Here is an 18,692-nt window from a genome sequence, read left to right as displayed (position 1 = left end):
GAACAACACAGACAAAGATATACAAAACTAAACAAAGAGATAAAGAGGATGACAAGAACCGACAAAAGAGACCACATAGAGAAACTGGCAGATGAAGCAGAAAAGGCAGCAAGTAAAAATGACCTAAAGACACTGTACAAGATAAACAAACAGCTAAACAACGGGTTTAAGAACAGTGATGTACCAGTGAAAGACGTGAACGGTAATGTCATCGAGGGAGAGGCAGAAAAACTACAGCGCTGGAGGGAACATTTTGAGTCGGTTCTGAACAGACCAGATCCCCCTCAGCTTGCAGACATCCAGCCAGCAGCTATAGACCTTGACATCTGCACAGACCCACCAAGCCTGGAAGAAGTGACAGCAATCAAGACAATGAAGAGCGGCAAAGCACCAGAGGCAGATGGAATAACAGCAGAGATGTTGAAAGCAGATGTGAATGTGACAGCTCCCATACTGACTGAAATCTTCAAGCAAGTTTGGGAATCAGGGCAGCTCCTTGCTGCGTGCAAGACAGGGCTCATCTTCACGTTACCAAAGAAAAGAGATCTTGGAGACTGCAATAATTGGAGGGGCATAACACTGCTCTCCCTCACCAGCAAGGTCTTTAGCAAGATTGTTTTGTAAAGACTGACGGCAACCTGAGGCATTACGGAGTCCCTGCAAAACTTGTTCAGGTCGTTGCAATGCTGTACAGTGATTTCAAATCCCAGGTTGTCTTTGACACGGAGCTCACAGACCCTTTCAATGTAAATACTGGGGTGAAGCAGGGCTGCATTCTGTCGCCGTTCCTCTTCATCCTGGCCATGGACTGGGTCATGAAGACTTCCACCGACAGTGAGAGGAGAGGGATCAGATGGACTATGACTATGAAAGCAACAGCAACGCTGGAAGACTTGGACTTTGCTGATGACATTGCCCTGCTGTTACACCGCCACCAAGACATGCAGGAAAAAAACAAAGGCCTTCTCGGAAACAGCTGGAAACCTTGGCTTGAAGGTTGAGCTAAGATGCAAACATAGAGGAGAATTCACTGCTGAAAAATCCCGTTATTCAAACTGAACACCCTTGTATCGTAGGCGGACTCTATGGAAAAGATTGTTCACATGATGGACAAAATGTGACAGGACACTTACTCCCAGAAATCTGAAAGTATGCAAACCAACTCATGTAGACAATTGCAAGGGAGACAACTCCTTTAGTGATATCTGTTGACCTCTTGCTTTATCTCCCTTTAGAGTGTATTTTATTTCATATAAATGTGACCAGAAGAGCTAAAGAAACATGTAAACTGCTGACAAACAGTGTCAGTCCTGTGATAATGCCTCAGTCTTCTTATCGCTTGTAACGGGGTGGGGTGGGAGAGTGGTGAGGGAGTAGTTTCTATTTTTAGACACTATACAACAGTAGGAAGTAGCGGGCCCCGCGAGACATGTTCGTGTCTTTACCTTGAGAACACGGCACAGGTAAGGCCCCGTGGGTCTCTTTTCATGTTGTTATCTGTTGATCAGCAAGTACAGGTTGCATCAGGTGTGTTGACATACATTTTATTGTCAAATCGAGTGTCTGGTGTCAGTCATGTAGCTTACACTTTGCCGTCAGAGAATGTAGACTGCTGTAGATACTGTACTGCTCCGCTATTTACTGTACTAAGTTATATACAACTACAATAATTCCATCATATCTGTCACTTTCCAGTTCTTACAAATATGTATATACGTTCCTGTTTCTGTCATTAAGGAAATATTGTGTCATACAACTAGTGAGGTGTATAACATAAACAAAGTAGTAACACCAGTTAGCAGAAAGTTCTACTTTCGATTTCGTTTTGTACCTACTGGGGACATCGAGCACATTCGCCCCAAACCTCACCAGCATGTTTGTGTTCCTTCGGGGAAAAGATTTCTGCTGCACATTTCCGTGAGAAAAATTAAAACAATCATTAGTGCATAAACGATGCTACAAACACCAAGTCACCAAAGAAAGAAGAAATATTAATAAACAAAGTCAGCTGACAGTACACAGACTACCACAATCCAGCAAAGCAAGCAGCAAGCAAAATTTCAAGGAAGAGGACTACTTACTCTGATGCATTGAAACAGCTCTCCGATTTAAAGTTTTATTAAATGCACCCCTCAGTTCTGTCTTACTTTATTGTTTATTTCTTTATTTATTTCCACAGAACACATTTGATAATTTTGTTATAAGTTAGTAAGTATACCACCATTTCAAAGGATCTCATTTGTACTAATTTCTGTACCTTTTGCTCGTAAATGAGCAGTGGATTGTCGTATCTTTTAAATGATATATTAATGTTTATCTCAGACAAGGCAGTCGTGAATCAGTTTTCAGTGAAAGAGGTACACTTGTGTATGTGGTGTATGTATCAGTATTTATTCACACGTCACATACCAAAGCACTAACCACCAATATTCCTGGGGAAAACATTAGATACATCCAGCTTTGATCTTTGAGGGAAAATGTGCGATGTTTTCAGAACTTTTCGTTAATTTAGTATAGCTATATATATATAATAACAGACTTTTATTAATGCAGTTGAGGTCTGTGTGCGGTCAAGTTTGTGCCATCTGTGAAGAACCTCTGTATGTTCCACAAACATCATGGCGTCCACCTGGCCACCAGTCAAATCAAACACTGCAGTTAACGTGTCCAAGCTCGTGGCAAAGCTCCTACATCATGACACAGTTCTGGCTGACTTACTTGGAGAACTAAGAACTGATGGACTGTCACTGCTTGATAGACAGGAGCAGTATAGCCAGTGGTAACATCCTAGTGATCCACGGAGACCCCAGGAAAGTGGCAGACGTCATCCACAAAGTGGTCGACGAAACAGATGTGAAAGCTGATGAAAATGACAAAGAGGTTTTGACCGTTTTGGACTCGTTCAAGGAAAGATTCCACTTTCAGTTTGAAACCGATTTTGAGCAAGACAATTCTACCTTCAAAACAGCTTTTCACAGAAAAATAAGCGATGAAGTTAAGCCTAGTATCTTATCGCTGACTAATAAAGATGGTCGACTACTGTTGTCAAGGCACCAACTGAGCTATCTTCACTGTCATTTGGATCATCTAAGAGAACAAGTTCGTACATCTTGGCCCGAAAGTGCTGTTATCATCAATGTGCAGAACGAAGCCAAAGGACAAGGAGGTTTGGTAGTTTCTTCCAAGCGACACGATTTCCAAGGTGTAATAAATTTCCTTCATCTTTTCATGGCAAACATCAAAACATCTTCAAATGAGCTGGATGCTTCACGGGCACTTTTTCTTAGCGGTGCCAAAGGTCAAAGAGATGTCACGCGATTGCAAAAGGAACATCAGTGTCAGATCTCTGTCATTTTACCTGGACATCAGGTGTTGGTGCGAGCTGAGTCTCCTGCAGGACATCGTCTCTTCCTGTGTGAAGGCAACATGGCCGCCACTGACTGCAACATGTTAGTTCTACCTTTCAGCGAGAATCAAAGAGGTTGGACAGCTACACAGAAACGTGTTCTTGACAGAGGTGAGACCCAGTAAAGTGTTACAATAACAGTAAGTGGTCAGATTGTAGTGCTGGGTTATATATTTATTTATATGTATGCGAGTGTGAGTATGGTTGTGCGTGCGTGAATCTTTGTTTTTGGGTTGGTATGATGGAAATATTTGGATCCATTATGAATGTTCCTTGCTAATAACCCAGAGAGCCCACTTGTCCTTTAACTTTGATGATATTTTTTAATATACATTGAACACATTTCTTGTATTTGAAGGTCTGCTGACAACCAAAACTGAGTTGTATACAAATTGGATTGGCTCTCCTCCCAAGAAGCGCACCTTGATACTCCGGTGTCTGACACCAGAAGCTGGAGAAACAGTGATGCTAGTTCATGTTTCTGACCCTACGGGTGGTCCCTCTTCAGGAGCTGAAGCATTGACTCAAGAACTTGCTCAGGAGTTATCTGAAGGACTGGCTGAAGCTCGAAGGATTTCAGAACCACGTGGTGAATTCATCGCTGTACCCGTTGCCTTGAGTACCCGGCAATCACTGAGTGATAATCTGGAATTCATTCTTCCTGTCATCCAAGATTACTTGGCCAAGGAAGTAATTTCTGCAACTGTTGTTCTTTACCTGGAGAAATTATCTGCGTCTGAAAAGCAGAAGCTCGTTGAAACCCTGGAGAAGAGGATAAATCAGAAGTGGAAAGTTCAGACAGACGGTGGTGAGACCTTATATGCAAAAATGTCTTACAGCAAGAAAATTGTCCTTTTATATAAGGGAGCAATTAATCTGAAAGATATATACAGCCTCTTATGAAATAGTCTAACCTGAAATTTATGGTAGATGACCATGACCTAGGATCTTCTGATGTTTCTCGCATTTATTCTTATCGACGTTTTTATTTTCGTAAAATTTCATCTTATTGTTTCAAAGGAATAATTAGGCTGATAGAGATTTAACCAACACACAATTTGGTGGGAAAAGGAGAACTGACAATGAACAATATCGTAAATATTTGTTAAGAATTTGTTTTTAGAAAGTTCATTGACATACACATTGTCTAGCTAAATAAATCTCATATATCTTTCATGTTTTGCAGTTGCTGTTTATGAAGATAATTTCTCATCGCAAAACCTCGTTGTTGCTGGGAAGATGCAAGATATAGAAACAACATTTAGTAAGGTTTGTGTCATTGAATGTTTAACACATGAGAAGTTAAACTGGAAAGAGCATGCAATAAGACAGAGTGTTTTGTTGGGTCACACGGCCTCTGAAGTCCAGCTTGAACCACTTCAATGTTCGAGAAGGATCCCTGGTGTCCTGTGAGGTGGCGACCGTGGTCACTACAAAGTCGTTGGTTTTGCGACTTCTGTTCGAGTGCACGTCCACAACACACATCATTACAGCAGAATGTGAATAACAAAGAACTTGTACAGTTTGTACTTGGTAGAAAACCTGATAATGCTACTTTGCTCAGTGCTGGTCGTCTGGCCATTGCTACTGTCTCTGGTGTTATTTTGATGTGGATGTCTGTCCTGCATCTCCTATCGTTGGAGAGGGTGACTCACATGTGCTTAAGACTGTTGAACTCGAGCTGTACTCCATCATGTTGATCTCGGCTTTGTCGCTTACTTCGGTTTCAACCATGACTGTGCTCTTGTCAGTGCTGGTGTCTATTCCATTTGCATCCAAACTGTTAGTTTGTTGGTAAGGTGTTCCAGTTCTCAGATGCTGCCTGCTATTGTCTGTAATGCGTAGAATCTGCCTACGATGGAAATGGTGAAAGGATAGTCGTGTGGATTTTATAGTATTTTCCAGAAAAATGTTTAACAGCACGGGGGACAGACGGAACTCTTGACTGATGGCCTCTGTTTTGTGATAAAAGTTCTCATTTAGTTGTCCAGGAATACTACTCTTATTGAGCTCTTGCACAACGCTTCAGTGACTGGAACGAGGCTCTTTAATGTTGAATGTTTCAGTTGCAAAGCCTGCATGTGCCCAGTGACATCCAGAAACGCGCAAGTTTACTGGACTCTATGAACAAACCAAGACAGGTAAGTACAGCTTTAGAGGCCATTCAGAATAAAGTCTTTTGAATTTTAAAATTCGTAAATTCATCATGTAACGAATCACGATTGTTCTGCACAAAAGTAATCGGAGCAAGCTCATTTCATGCGTTACAGGAAACTAGGCGAAAAATGTTCGCGTGGGTGAAATACAGCCCACTGTGTAAACATAAATAAGTAAAGAAGGGACGAAACATTTAGTTTATTCACAAATATTTCGTGATTAACTATGTCAGTCTAGCAAACAAAATGAAGACAACAGGGATGCAATAGTAACTGGGTATAGCTCAGTGTAAAATACTATTTCGCTCAGTCTAAGCAAATACTCCTCTGACCATGAACAGATTGAGGTCAATAACATAGACATCAGGATACATTTGCGTTATCAAGGCAACAGCCAATAGGAAAGCTGGCATCATGTGTTCTACCATTATGGTGACAATACAGTTGAATTAAATGTAAAACATTATCTTGTTGAGATGACAGTGTATTCACTTCAATTTGCAGGTCAGGAGATCACCCACGCAGGAAAGCGAAGCTGATGCTGAGGACAACAAAGACATTGGCAAAGAGGATGATGTGAGAACAGTGTGTGTGGATGGTCTCACTGCTGATGATGGCGAGTTGTGTCAGATGTACTTCCAGAACAACGAGCAAAGTGGTGGCGGACAGTTGGCTCAGAAAACTGTTGTATGGGACGATGATACTCAGTGTGGGTTTGAGCAAAGGAATGGTGAGAGTTAAATATTTTAAAATAAATGTTATTGTATTCAGGGATGCTGGTATAAGGCTCTCTTTAGTTGCTGTTGTTTATGTGAACTAGTCAAAAGCAATGGTCAGATTTTCTTGTTGATCTTATTACACAGCACAGTTACCTAACAAAAACTAACAGGAGTTAGTTATAGTTTATTACTATCCTTAAAGACAATTTTGAAAATGCAGATATACTTGCTTTGTTCCTCCGAACTATAATACTGTTATTTATTCTTTCTGTCTTTACAGTGGCAGCCCGGGTGGCAAGTCGTCAACACACAATCAACGGTCAGCCTGTGGACGTGAAGCTTGTGTATACACCTCAGGTATCATACCCGGATAAGCTGCTGTTCCACAACGTTTCTGAGAGCATATCACGTGACTATCTGACCTTGTACCTGGAGCGCATAACTGGACAGGAAGTAACGGACTTGATGTATGCTGATAAGGCTGGGGATGTCCTTGTGGTACTGGACGAGGAGCCAGGTACACAAATTTCCACATGTTGTCTTAAGAAACTCTGTCAATAAGTCAATCAAAATATTTTTGATATCCTAATTTTGCTAGTGGTCTTTACTGAAATAATAATCGGGCAACAGATTTTACAAAACAAAACCAACTACACAGGTAAATGGTATTTAACAACGATACATCGTAATATTAAAATGCTATATTATGATTACAATTGTGTTACAAGGTAATTAATACCCAGATAATCCATAAAACAAAATAGTCACTGGTGTTCCCGAACGTTAGTAAGTCATCGGCACCTACCTGTAAAATATTTTTACATACTGTAAATAATACATCCCTTTATAAAAGCATGTCTCCTTTTTAAGACAACGTGTAATTTATGTTTAGTATTTCTCATTATTGGTGACTGAAGATTATCTAACAGTAGCTTATACTGGTATTCAGTGTTAAAGTGTGCTATTGTCTGCCGAGAAAGTATTTTTACCACCAAGAAATTAAGACTGTGACATCATGTTGGAAATACCATCCCCCACACCCAAAAAAAGAAATGAACTCCCGCATAGAATTGCTTCATAGAAAAACTAATACACATCATTCAAATGGACAAGACTTCTAAAACACTCAGCAACGTCTGTAATTACAGGAGGTTTTGTCTATTGTTAGACTTTACCCAGGTGCAAGAAATGTGCCGACAAAAGAAGCTGGAGGGACAAGAGCTATGGGTATCGAGGGTACCCGTATCAAACTGCATTCTTCTGGAAAACCTGAGCGAGGCAACGAGCGAGGACACTGTGATGTATTACTTTAGTAACAAGCGGAGTGGAGGTGGTCCTGTGGAAAAAGTTGTCTTTAAACAGGAGCAAAGAAAATGTCTCGTTTTCTTTTATAACCACGAGGGTATGAAGATATTTTGCAATATGAATTATATATATATACTGGTGTAGTTCTTTTATTTTTTTAATTGTATTGTGTGTAGTCTTTCATGTGTGTAGCATTCCTAAGGCACATGTAGGAATGTTTGTCCACCAAAGGAAATTGATGATTATAACTTCACCAAAGTATAACTAGTTTCAATCGCGATGGGTTCAGAGGAAGACGATGAGGCCAATCCGGGTCTTCTCCCACATTTGGCCTCAGCAACTAGGTCTTCTTGGGTGAGGACTGCCTCAGGGTGAGCGATCGAGGACAAGGCAAAATATCGATGGCAAGATGTTTGAAGGTGGTTTTCAGGCTGTCTGTGTCGCTCACCTTTGCCATTCAACTATGTGTTTTCTTTATCTACAGCACATACAGCATAATATCTTGAAAATAGCAAATGGTCTTTGGCGACCAAATGTCTAGGGAGCGAAATAATGTTTGTATTTTTAATTAGAAGGGAGTTACTCTTCATTTTACTAAGTTCTTTTCCTCCATACTTGGGCGTTTAATGTGCCTTGATAGTTTTGCAGGATAAAAAAGTATAAACTATTTTTTTCTTCTTAACAGTGATCGAAAACATCCTAGGAAAAACCCATGCACTGGATGGAAGCCAGCTCCAAGTCAGGCTGTACATTGAATGTCTTGGACCATCTGGGGGTAGACGAGATGTCAGTCCTTTTACTCTGCCCAGTCGTGTAGAATTTAAAAATGTGGATAAATACAAGATGGTCTTTATTCGGCAGTCGGCTGCATTACAGCAAAGACTAGTCGAGCTACTGACGGATTTACATGCAAAGCTAATCTCAGCAGACAACCTTCTGTCTGTGGAATGTACCCTGACAACAGCAGTTCCCCATGCAAGTCAGCTGGCTGCTTCTTGGACCAAAGATGTTCAAGACGCCGTGAATTCAGTTATCGACATGGTTGTCGTTCTTCATCAAGAGGTGATGCAGGATGTGTGGACTGAGACCGAGAAAGCTGTGTCTGCCATCAAGCCCACGAGCCAGGACTCAGCACTCATACTCGTCTTAGCTGAAAATAGGAAGTTCATAGTGGTGGGCGTGAAGAACATGGCTGACGATCTGATAAAGCAAGTGAAACAAATCGTCACCCAGAAGGAGGAAGAAGCTGAGCGTAAAAAGCAGGAAGTCACAGAAACCAGGAAGCTCAAGCCATTCCAGCTTCATCTTCTGACAGATATGTCTTTTCAGAGCGAGGTGGCCAAGCGACACCCAGCACTTAAGGTCAAAATTTGCATAGAGAAAGGGGAGATAAGTTACCAGGGTTTGATCAGAGATGTGAAAGAAGCTCAGGTTGAGATGTACGAACTGCTGATGACTGTCAGGTCAGAAAAACTCACCATGTCCAACCTGCAGAAAACTATTTTGAGTGCAAAGGAAGCGCGAGACTACGTTGTCCACAAATTTCATGTTGACAAACTTGTGGCATTCTGGGATGTAGACAGACAGGGGAGGTGACTGTCTACAGCTGCTCTGACTCTGACCTTGCAAAAGCTATTCAAATAATTCAAAAGTCTGTTGTACAACATCAGAAAATACTTCAACCCGAGACAACTGAACTGCTAATGTCATCACAGTGGACCGAGTTTGTTTCTAAACTATCTGGTGACCATTCTGGTGTCTTGAAAATTTCTCATGTTAAAAATGACCACCAACTGCTTCTAGCAGGGATAGACAGCATAATGAGTGGAGTTATAGAGAAGACAGAGCGATTCCTGAAGGAGAACACCATCTACATGCTGAGCTGCCATTTTTTTCCGAGTCGTCATTTTTTTGTGGCCAATTATTGGTGGGCCAGGGTCGTCAGTATCAGCAATAATTTGAGAGCTTACAAGGTGGAAGTAAGCCTGGCTGAATCTGGGCATAAGTTTTATGTCCGTGGTACACAACCAGGACTAGATACTATGGTAAACAACCTCAAACAGCTGGGTTCAGGGGTCAAATGTCACATAGCGAGATTGGTTAACCAATCACAGGTTAAATTCCTGCTGTCTTCCAAATGTAAGAAGAAACTGGAGAAACTTGGCCGCAGCACCCAGTGTGTCTTTTCCTTGAAAGAGGAGCCTGTGGACTTGGTGAGCTACCATTCTGTGAAACTGTCTTATCAGTACCTTAATGTGCGAATGTCGTTTTGTGTTCTACTAATTTGCATCGTGTCTGAAGGATAAAACATAAAATATATTTAATATTTAATCAAGCCATAGTTCAAGGACTGAGTTTTTCAGAAATTAAACATGCTTAGACCGTATTTCAAATTTAGATGTACGCTACGGCTGACAACAGTAAGCACAATTTATTTTCTTTTGTGGCGACAGGGTTAGATGGCGTTTAGATGAGGGGAGGTAAATCACAGCAATGAGTTACGTGTTTAATAGTAAGTTAGGCTATGGAAGTGTTGAACTTACTTTGAGACGGTTGTTCTCGTTTTCAACTAATCACTGATGTTCTGTGAGCTCATAAAAATACAATACAGTACAACTTGATTGATCCCCAGGGGCAATTCAAAATAGTGCTCGTACAAGAAGCCACTCGGGTAACCTGCCGGTCCCTAGCCCGGATGAAGGAGGAGGGTTGGGCGTGGGGCTAGCAACCCCACCCTGTAAAAAAAATTAAACGCTACAGAAACCGCAAGCACCGCTCGTAAAAGCAATAGTATGTACATACACATGATATAAAAAATATAATTGTACATGCTGAAATGGTGTTTCTCACACATACACGTTCTCTCTTTCTCTCTCTCTCACACACACATTCCTAACAGCAGATACAGTGGGTGACCCAGGTCACCTCAGCCTAGTACAAGATGACGGCCAGTAGAGTTTATCAAGTGAATTGCACGTGGAATGAATGACTTGCGGTGACGATTGGTTCTGTAGACAGACATCGGGTACCTACAGCCAGACTAAAAGAGTGAAAACTCACATGTTAACACACGATGCGAAATAGTAAGAGTGAAAATTCACATGCCAACACATGACCAGAAATATAGAGGATGCGTGATGCCTTCCTGATTTGCTGATGACAAAAGGCTGCCAAGTCCCTCTGCATGGTTCTGGTGATCTTGGAACAGATGTTAACAAGGGAGATAAGACTGTTCTTGTTCCCTAGTGATAGGCTCTTGAACGAAGGGATGAAAGAAAAAGTAATGAGACCTTCAATGAAGGATTGATAGAACCGAGTGAGGAGGACAGAACTGACAGAGAAAGATGTGAGTTTCCGTAGGAGGTACAGACGTTGGCTCTTACGGAGGATCATGTCAGTGTTGATGTCACATTTAAGGTTGTTATAAGAATAGTACCTAGATATTTGGCGCTGAACTCGAGTTAGGAGGTAAGATATCATCTGGAAAGCTGGAAATGTCAAGGTGAAGTGTAGCCGAAAAGTGCGAGAAGGTACTCACGACTGTATCACATAATGGAGGCCCGCCATCTTGTTAGCCAGTTGCACCCGAGGTCCAGGGACATATACAAAAGCATCACAAACAAGCGCACACTGCATGAGGTTTACTTGTATATCATTGTAGAAGTGAACCCTTACAATACTATGAACTAAGCTGAGCAATTGATATAAAAAAAGAGTTGTAAGAAACTAAAATACTAGGGAACTGCGGCAAGTCGCCCTCGTGTTGAGCGTCCTTAGCCTTCACCTTCAACTATCGTTGTGATAGAGATGGGAGAACCAAAAGACTGAGGCTCTCCCATCACAAAGAAAACCAGTAGTTATCAACATTTAAAGCACAGGTGTTCATATGTATTCTTTACGATTTCTTGGATGGTTCACGGCATCTAGGAGCCGAATCATAAGTTTATCTTAATCTCGAGGACAGAAATGTTCTGTGTTCAAATAGGATCAAATATTAGGAAAAATGCGAACCGTCTGCAGCTCTTTAACCAAACGAGCAATCTGACTTAATTTGTTTGGACTTTGTGTTCTGTACAGGTGGTGTCGTTAGAAAGTTCTCAGAGAGCCACCAGTGAAGTGGATACAAAATCTGCTGCTTCAGGGAGCCAAACAGCTCTGAAACGGTCTTCAGTGCCAGGCAATGATGAAAATTTTATGATCTTGTGAAATCTGTCTTATTTCTAATTTCCTAATTTTCCTGTCTTATTTTCTAATTTTTAAATATCATGTTTTCCATGGTCTTATTTTCTTCAGAAAAAAGCCAGAGAAGTCTATCCTTTGGTATTATACAGTCCATGATAAATACAAAGATAGAATTGTTATCTAACTACAGTCATACGCAAGATATTCCCAGTCATGTCATGGACAACATTTGATGTTTGTTTCTTTAGTCATATTAAAAAAATCTTACCTCAGCATTGTATTTTCTAAACAAATGCAGCAAAAATATTTGTTCATAATTTTGCTCTAGCTTTATTTTTTACTGTTGTTGTATAGTTGTGTGAAAATGTGATACAGACCAGCTAACAGGTCTGATGAGACTTCCAACTCCTTCAATAATGTACTTTTTAGGTACTGTGCTAAACTGTTTACTTGCCAGTGGCTTTTTGGTTTTCCTTTCCAGGGGCCGTATTTATGATGCTAGAGTAAGTCTTTTTACCATGGCAAAACAGTAAACTCATGAAACAGAGTTTGTTTCCAAAGTTGTGAACGCGGACATATTACTCACCTCAGGGCAATTCGCCATCGTTTTATAACTAAGGTTTTAGGGTAAAACATCTTCATGGTCTGGACGCAGATTTACAATTTTAAACACGAGACGATTGTCTTAGAGTTCCCCATGTTTCCCTAAGACATACGCTCACTTCATACCTACCGCCACAGATATTGCCTTTCTTGTAGCCGTAAGTCTTCTCTGGCTACCACCATGACAGTTTCTTCATTTTTACAAGTCGCCTCTGCGATAGACTATTCATCGGTGTCAAACGATCATTGGCTTCAGCATTTTACTGTGAATTATGTTGATACTGTCTTCATGCTTTGATGTTTGTTTCTTTTGTTTCTTTTGTTTCTGATTGTTGGTCTATTCTGCTGAAGTCACATGACTTTCTGTACATCTGTCTCACTAATTTGGTTTATGAATGTCAGCCTGCAGAAGAACGAACTGGCATTCTTAGCTTCAGAGAGAGAAAGCATCACAGGAATTGTGTCTGTGTTTTGTTGTTTTATTGTTATTATTGTTGTTGTTTTTGGGTTTGTAGTGGGCGTAGAGTCTGGCTTTAGTTGGGATATCGTGCTGGAAAAGTTTACATCATTTTATTTACAACCGAGAATCTGTGCTTCTTGGAGATGTTTTGTGAGTTGGTCTTGTTTATGTGTTTTGATGTGCTCCTCTCTGTTGACATATATGATCGAACTATGTGTGTTATGGGCTTTTTGTGTCTGACTTACTTTGTGTATTTGCTCTTCTCTTGTAAACAGCATTAAACCTTCTCCTAAGTAAGGAAATGAGCTATATAGCTTGACTTTATCATTATAATTATGATTGCGAAATCCTTAATTACAGTAAAACTAATTATATTAGAAGTAATCAAAATTTTAAGTATCCATGTAAGCAAACAAAAATGAAGACGTATGTCCCCCAACTTCGTATTATTATGAACTATTTTGAGATCCAGGGTTAGCAGAGCACCATCTCTTAGCACAGATCATAATTGAGAATACTGTAATTAACTTTCTCTGCTCTTTTAGCTACAGTGGCTGGTGGGTCTGCTGGTGTCAGTCAAACAACGGTCTCCAGTTCTTCTGTGGCGGAAGTTACAAAACTCTTTGTGTATGGTGAATCCGATGAAAGCATAAGAACAGCTCTCAGACGTTTTGAGGATCTTGTGAAGGATAAGTTCACACGCAAAAAAATAGAAGATAAATGTATACAGAATATGACTGAAGATGAGGTAAATTGCAACTCTTATATTTTAGAATTTCGTGGGGAAAAAGAGGAAACCACTTGTCATATTCTCTGTTTTGAGAAATAGTACACTAACACAGATGATATGTAGAAACTAAAAAAAAGCAATAATTTATTTAAAAGGTATTAAAAAGTGAAAATATAATGAAGACCCAAACAAACAATTTCAGGATTACATATAGTTAAATGCATTCTAGTACCGGCAAAACACCTCCTCCTCAAACCACATACACCCACACATGGAAAAGGTATTGAGAAAGATAATTCAAACTCGAAAAAAATAATACCATATAAATATTTTGAAGATGAAGAATTATAAATTTGTAGATATTCTGCTTATATCTATCAATCTTATTTCAAAATGTTCTAAAGAAATTAAAAAAATAAACCTATTGTTTCCTTGACAAAAAAAAAAAAAAAGATTGGTTAATTCATTAAAAACATTATAATAATTGGAATCTACCGTTGAGAAGGATCTGACGCAAAATTTTCGTTGGAGTCCGAATGTTATATTTAGAGTAAAAAATTACATTCCCATGGATAAAAAAAAAAAAAAGTTGTGCTGCTGGGGGTGGGGGTGGGTGGAGGAACCTTAGAAATACGAGTTCTGTAATTGTAGGCTAGCTGTTTGTCTGTCATGGCTATGCGTTATGTCCACACATACAAATACGTTGTGATATACTTGCACATATGCCATCACATGTGCCACTGTTACATAGACATACTATATATATGTACTATAATCCTTAAGTTTCGATTGTTCAGCATAGCAAAACATCATAAACTGTTCATCACAGTAGAACATCAAAAAATGTTTCATCTAGCAGAATATCTATAACCACACAAAGCTCGCGGGTGAGGCGAAAGAAACTTAAAAACATCTTATTGCCGGGGGAGGGGGCCTTAAAACACAGTGGTGATGCCACCTACCCCCACTCTATACTCTGACCGTGACACAATTTTTATTAAATCCTTTGAGTTTTTTGAAGGACAGAATGAGATGTACAAACATTATGCTCTGTTAGTATAAATAAAATAAGAAGAATCAATTTTACTAATGACAAAAGTGCACGAAGTGACAGTTACCATCTATTAAAGGTGATAAATGAACTATAATTGTTAAACTTGTGTTTGTAAAGGAAATGTAAGGGTTTAGCTTCTACTGTAGAAGGTGTCAATACAGCACTAAGGCAGATTTTTTTCCATTCTTTTTTCAGGCACGCAGTCGTTGCACATTCACTATTCCCACTGCAGATTTGCATAGCTTGGAAAAAAGTGATTTGAATCCTGCAAAAAATCTTATCAAAACTGAAAACGATGGTCAGAAGTGTTCCGTCCCATTGGAAAACCAGATAGCTTCTTTTATTAAAGGTATTAAAGTGATTAGTTCAGTACCTGCTGGTTCAAGGGAAGGAGGCGTTCCTACAGTGCTAGAGAACAAAAACCCTATGGTGAAAAGGGATGTTCCAAAATCAAAAGAGAAACAACAGAGCCCTTTGCTGGAAAAGAATGTTTCTAAACTTAGAGAGAGCAAAGAGAACACTTTGATAGAGAGAGAAATAGATTCTCTGGAATATGAGGCTCTTAAATATCTCCTGGAGGATTCATTCACTTGCTGTGCCACGAAAACGAGTGGAAAAGGTGGGCGGGTCACAGTGTCTGTACCCATGACAGGAGACATTTGCGATAAGATAGATTCCTTATGGCAGGAAACTGTATCTCTTGATGAGAGTGACTTGTCAAAACTTGAAAATCCTATTAATACAAGGTCTGAGGGAGTGGAGGCTTTCGTGAAGGTCTTTCAGAAGGAAAGAAAAGTTGTCATATTCTCCTTTGGCTACAGTAATATGAACAAAGCCAAGCACTTGCTGCAAGTTAAGACCGGAAAAATCACACGTAGGAGCAGAGTAGCCAGAAAGTTTGGAGAGGGATCATCCTCTAGCAGTTCACAGCAGCCATCAACTCATACTCATTCAAAGCCTGTAGATCGTATAGAACTGAACACAGAGTCTGGCATCAAAGTATTTGCGTACAAGACGGACATCACAAAGCTGCCTGTAGATGCCATTGTGAATGCTGCAAACAATAATCTCCAGCATGGTAGTGGGGTAGCAGCTGCTATTGCCAAAGCAGCAGGTCCTAGCCTGGAAGAAGAAGGAGATGACTACATCAACAAATATGGCCCTTTAAAGGTTTCACAGGTCATACCAACAACGTCTGGAGCTTTGCCCTGTAGGGCAGTCCTTCATGCAGTGGGACCACGCTGGTGGGACTACGAAGACAAGATGCAGTGCCAGCAGGACTTGGAGCAAACTGTTTTTAACTGCCTAGAAACAGCACATAACATGAAATTTGGATCTCTTGCCGTCAGCTCTATTGGCTCAGGTGAGGATGGTGTGCTGTGTGTGCACATGTGCGTGCTCCTTGAACTGTATATTTAGTGGTTGTTGCTCTCTTCTTAGAGACTGATGTAGCACAGGAACTTTGCAATCATACACCTGATTCTGATGGTGATCAATTCTGTCATTTATGTGTGCATAAATTTTACTTCCAAATTAAAACACTTTACAGTGTATTAACAACTTTAAGAGACAAAATCTTTTTCTGCTTAAATCACTTGCCTTTCAGGCTTAAGGCTTTCATAAAAGTCTCTCATCTGTTCTTTTGCTCAAATTCTCAGAAGTATACAGTGTATGGACCATACAATTAGTGATTTGCTTTCTCTTTTAGCCAAATGGCTATTTAATATGAAGATTACTCAAAATGTTGCTAACACCGTTTTCGCTCAATGAAGCATTTTATTGTGCAGTTTGAATGTATTTCTGTTCCAGCTATATTTGGAGTGCCTAAGGATGTGTGTGCTGAGATGTACCTACAAGCAGTACAAAGATTTGATAGCCACTATGGAATTACATCTTGTCTGAGACAAATCCACTTTATTGATATAAGTGATGAGATGGTCTCCAAAATCCAGGATGTCTTCTCACAGAAATGGAAAAGTGCTAGATACAATGTGCAGTCGAAACAACACAGCAGAACACAAGCAGCTACTTCTGGAAACAGAGGACAACCGAATAAAAATGAGTACCCATAGTGAAGCACCTTTTTCAACAACAGACTGCAATAATATAACAGCAGACAAGATGACAACAGACTGAAAACAGTCAGGCATTTAGAAACAGCTGTAAACATGGCACAGCAGCTTGTGAAGAACAAGACAGTAAATGCAAGTCCTTGTGGATGAATAAAATTGTATTTATTGTATTGTAATGTAATACCCAGAGAAGCGCTTATCACATCAAGTGTACCAACCTGTCAAATATTGACTGAGTTGCATCTAATAGCGCTACTTAATCTCGCACCGATACACGCGCTTCTCTAAAATCCTCCTTAATAACAGCAATTCTACGAATTACAATATCTATGAAATTTACAGGGAAAAAACTCGTCTAGGCGAGACAGCACATTAAATTGAGGTCGCGGCGCATACAATGACGATCGACCTCTGCACTTTACAGTTTCAGGTAAGTGGGCACCGACACCATCTTCCTACACGACGATCGGAAGCCCACTGCCTTTCTCTCATCAAGGTGACAGTGATGTACTTGTACAATGTTGAAACACCATTTTTTATTTCTTTCATTCTGCATTGTAAAAGGTTTTTACATACTTTATTGGTGTTAAGATTTTTTTGTGATTCAGTCATCAATAAATGACTAGGGACAATGTAATTAGAACCCTTTTGCACACCCAGTCGATTGTGTACATGGACAGCCCTTTCTGAGTATAAACATTCCTACTAGGGAAATTTTCTACTTTTTTCCGTCTTCTTGTCCTTGTATACACAAGCTCTGTTTACCACCCCATCCTGCACCAGCTCCAGGATTTCCTCTATGTGGACTTCATCTTGGCTAACTATGGCAACAAGCAGCAAGGGATCGAGAAGAATATATCTTGTGTTAAAAGTTTACTCCATTACGATCCTGGCTTGTGCGGAGAGTAAATCTGTTTCAGACAACTGTGGTGGATTGTTCCGCGGTTTTATCCATCGACCCATTGCTCCTATTTGGTAAATAGCTGCTGAAGAAAGTTATGCAGTAAGATATATATATGCACATGAATCTTTCAGTTGTATCTAAGTCTGACATGTGAAACAAAACATATATTTTCGAGAATTTCCTCAATAAAAGCCCGTACAGATCCATTTTTTATTTGGGAAAATTTGCAAATGGACTTGAATCATTGTAATTTTAAACGTTGTATCACGTGGCCCAGACAAAAGAGCAAAAAGATATCTTGCACGAGTGTTGTTGTTGTTTGCTGCAGCGAAGAACGGCCGACATCAATGACGAACAAAACATTTTGGTGTTTGACAAGATGAACCGCGTCGTCTAAACTGAAAGAAACTGTAGATAGTGATAAACATTGCCGGCGATGCTAGTGTGCATGGAAGAGACGAGCGACCTCTAACGTGTCTTGCACAAACGTTGACAAGAAGAGTGGCTGATCTTTCCTCGAGATGTTATCTGCTTCATTCATTTAACATCAATAGGCAGTGTCTGAACACAAAAACCAACACTTTTTACAAGACCAAAAACTCTTTGTATTTTGAGGCCTTATCAAAGCACTGTCAGTGTCTGTTGTATACAGTTTATTTTTCTGACTTTCAGCTTGTGACTTCTGGTAACGACGATTGAAGCCAAGTAAAAGTCGAGTTAAAAATGGCGGTAATTCAAGTTAGTGATGCACAGACCTCGTTATAGGAGTTTGTACTGCATTGTTTTTCTCAGATGTACCAGACTTGTGCTCACAATTTACTCACGAAACAGTATAGGAGTCTTGCTTGACTATGTTTTATCCAGGGCTCTGATGCAAAGTAGACTTTGAGCATCTGTACCTTAGTGTCTCCACACCAACACAGTCTTTACACTTAATGCACATTTTTAATGCATGCTTCGTTTTGTTAACACCCACTTATGTACATGTTTGGCCAGCAAAAGTGCAATTTTCACTGTCCATTGTATAAATAAACTATAAACTATAATTATATGTCAGTCCTTGTGGGAGCCGGAATGTGCTGGAACATCTTAACACTCTTT

General features: G+C 40.0%; 2 protein-coding genes across 3 annotated transcripts; both read left to right on the top strand.

Annotated features, from left to right (window-relative positions):
* The first annotated feature begins 1,350 nt into the window (after positions 1-1,350).
* Positions 1,351-9,218, top strand: LOC112564210. 2 transcript variants are annotated; one of them, XM_025238868.1, is made up of 9 exons: positions 1,351-1,463; positions 2,554-3,517; positions 3,765-4,214; positions 4,593-4,675; positions 5,473-5,547; positions 6,067-6,292; positions 6,562-6,798; positions 7,450-7,683; positions 8,272-9,218. In XM_025238868.1, the coding sequence occupies exons 2-9, from the start codon at positions 2,737-2,739 to the stop codon at positions 9,180-9,182; spliced, it is 2,997 nt and encodes a 998-aa protein (XP_025094653.1). In that variant the 5' UTR covers positions 1,351-1,463; positions 2,554-2,736; the 3' UTR covers positions 9,183-9,218. The 2 variants fall into 2 exon arrangements, with proteins under 2 accessions (XP_025094653.1, XP_025094655.1); XM_025238870.1 differs by having other exon boundaries at positions 1,421-1,527.
* A 35-nt stretch (positions 9,219-9,253) lies between these two features.
* Positions 9,254-18,637, top strand: LOC112564212. Its single transcript, XM_025238873.1, has 5 exons — positions 9,254-9,799; positions 11,664-11,763; positions 13,377-13,579; positions 14,811-15,978; positions 16,425-18,637. The coding sequence occupies exons 1-5, from the start codon at positions 9,290-9,292 to the stop codon at positions 16,685-16,687; spliced, it is 2,244 nt and encodes a 747-aa protein (XP_025094658.1). The 5' UTR covers positions 9,254-9,289; the 3' UTR covers positions 16,688-18,637.
* The last annotated feature ends 55 nt before the right edge of the window (positions 18,638-18,692 follow it).

This window comes from Pomacea canaliculata, linkage group LG5 (genome assembly GCF_003073045.1).
Source record: "Pomacea canaliculata isolate SZHN2017 linkage group LG5, ASM307304v1, whole genome shotgun sequence".
NCBI classification, from domain to species: domain Eukaryota; kingdom Metazoa; phylum Mollusca; class Gastropoda; order Architaenioglossa; family Ampullariidae; genus Pomacea; species Pomacea canaliculata.
This window is presented reverse-complemented; position numbering and strand designations above follow the sequence as displayed.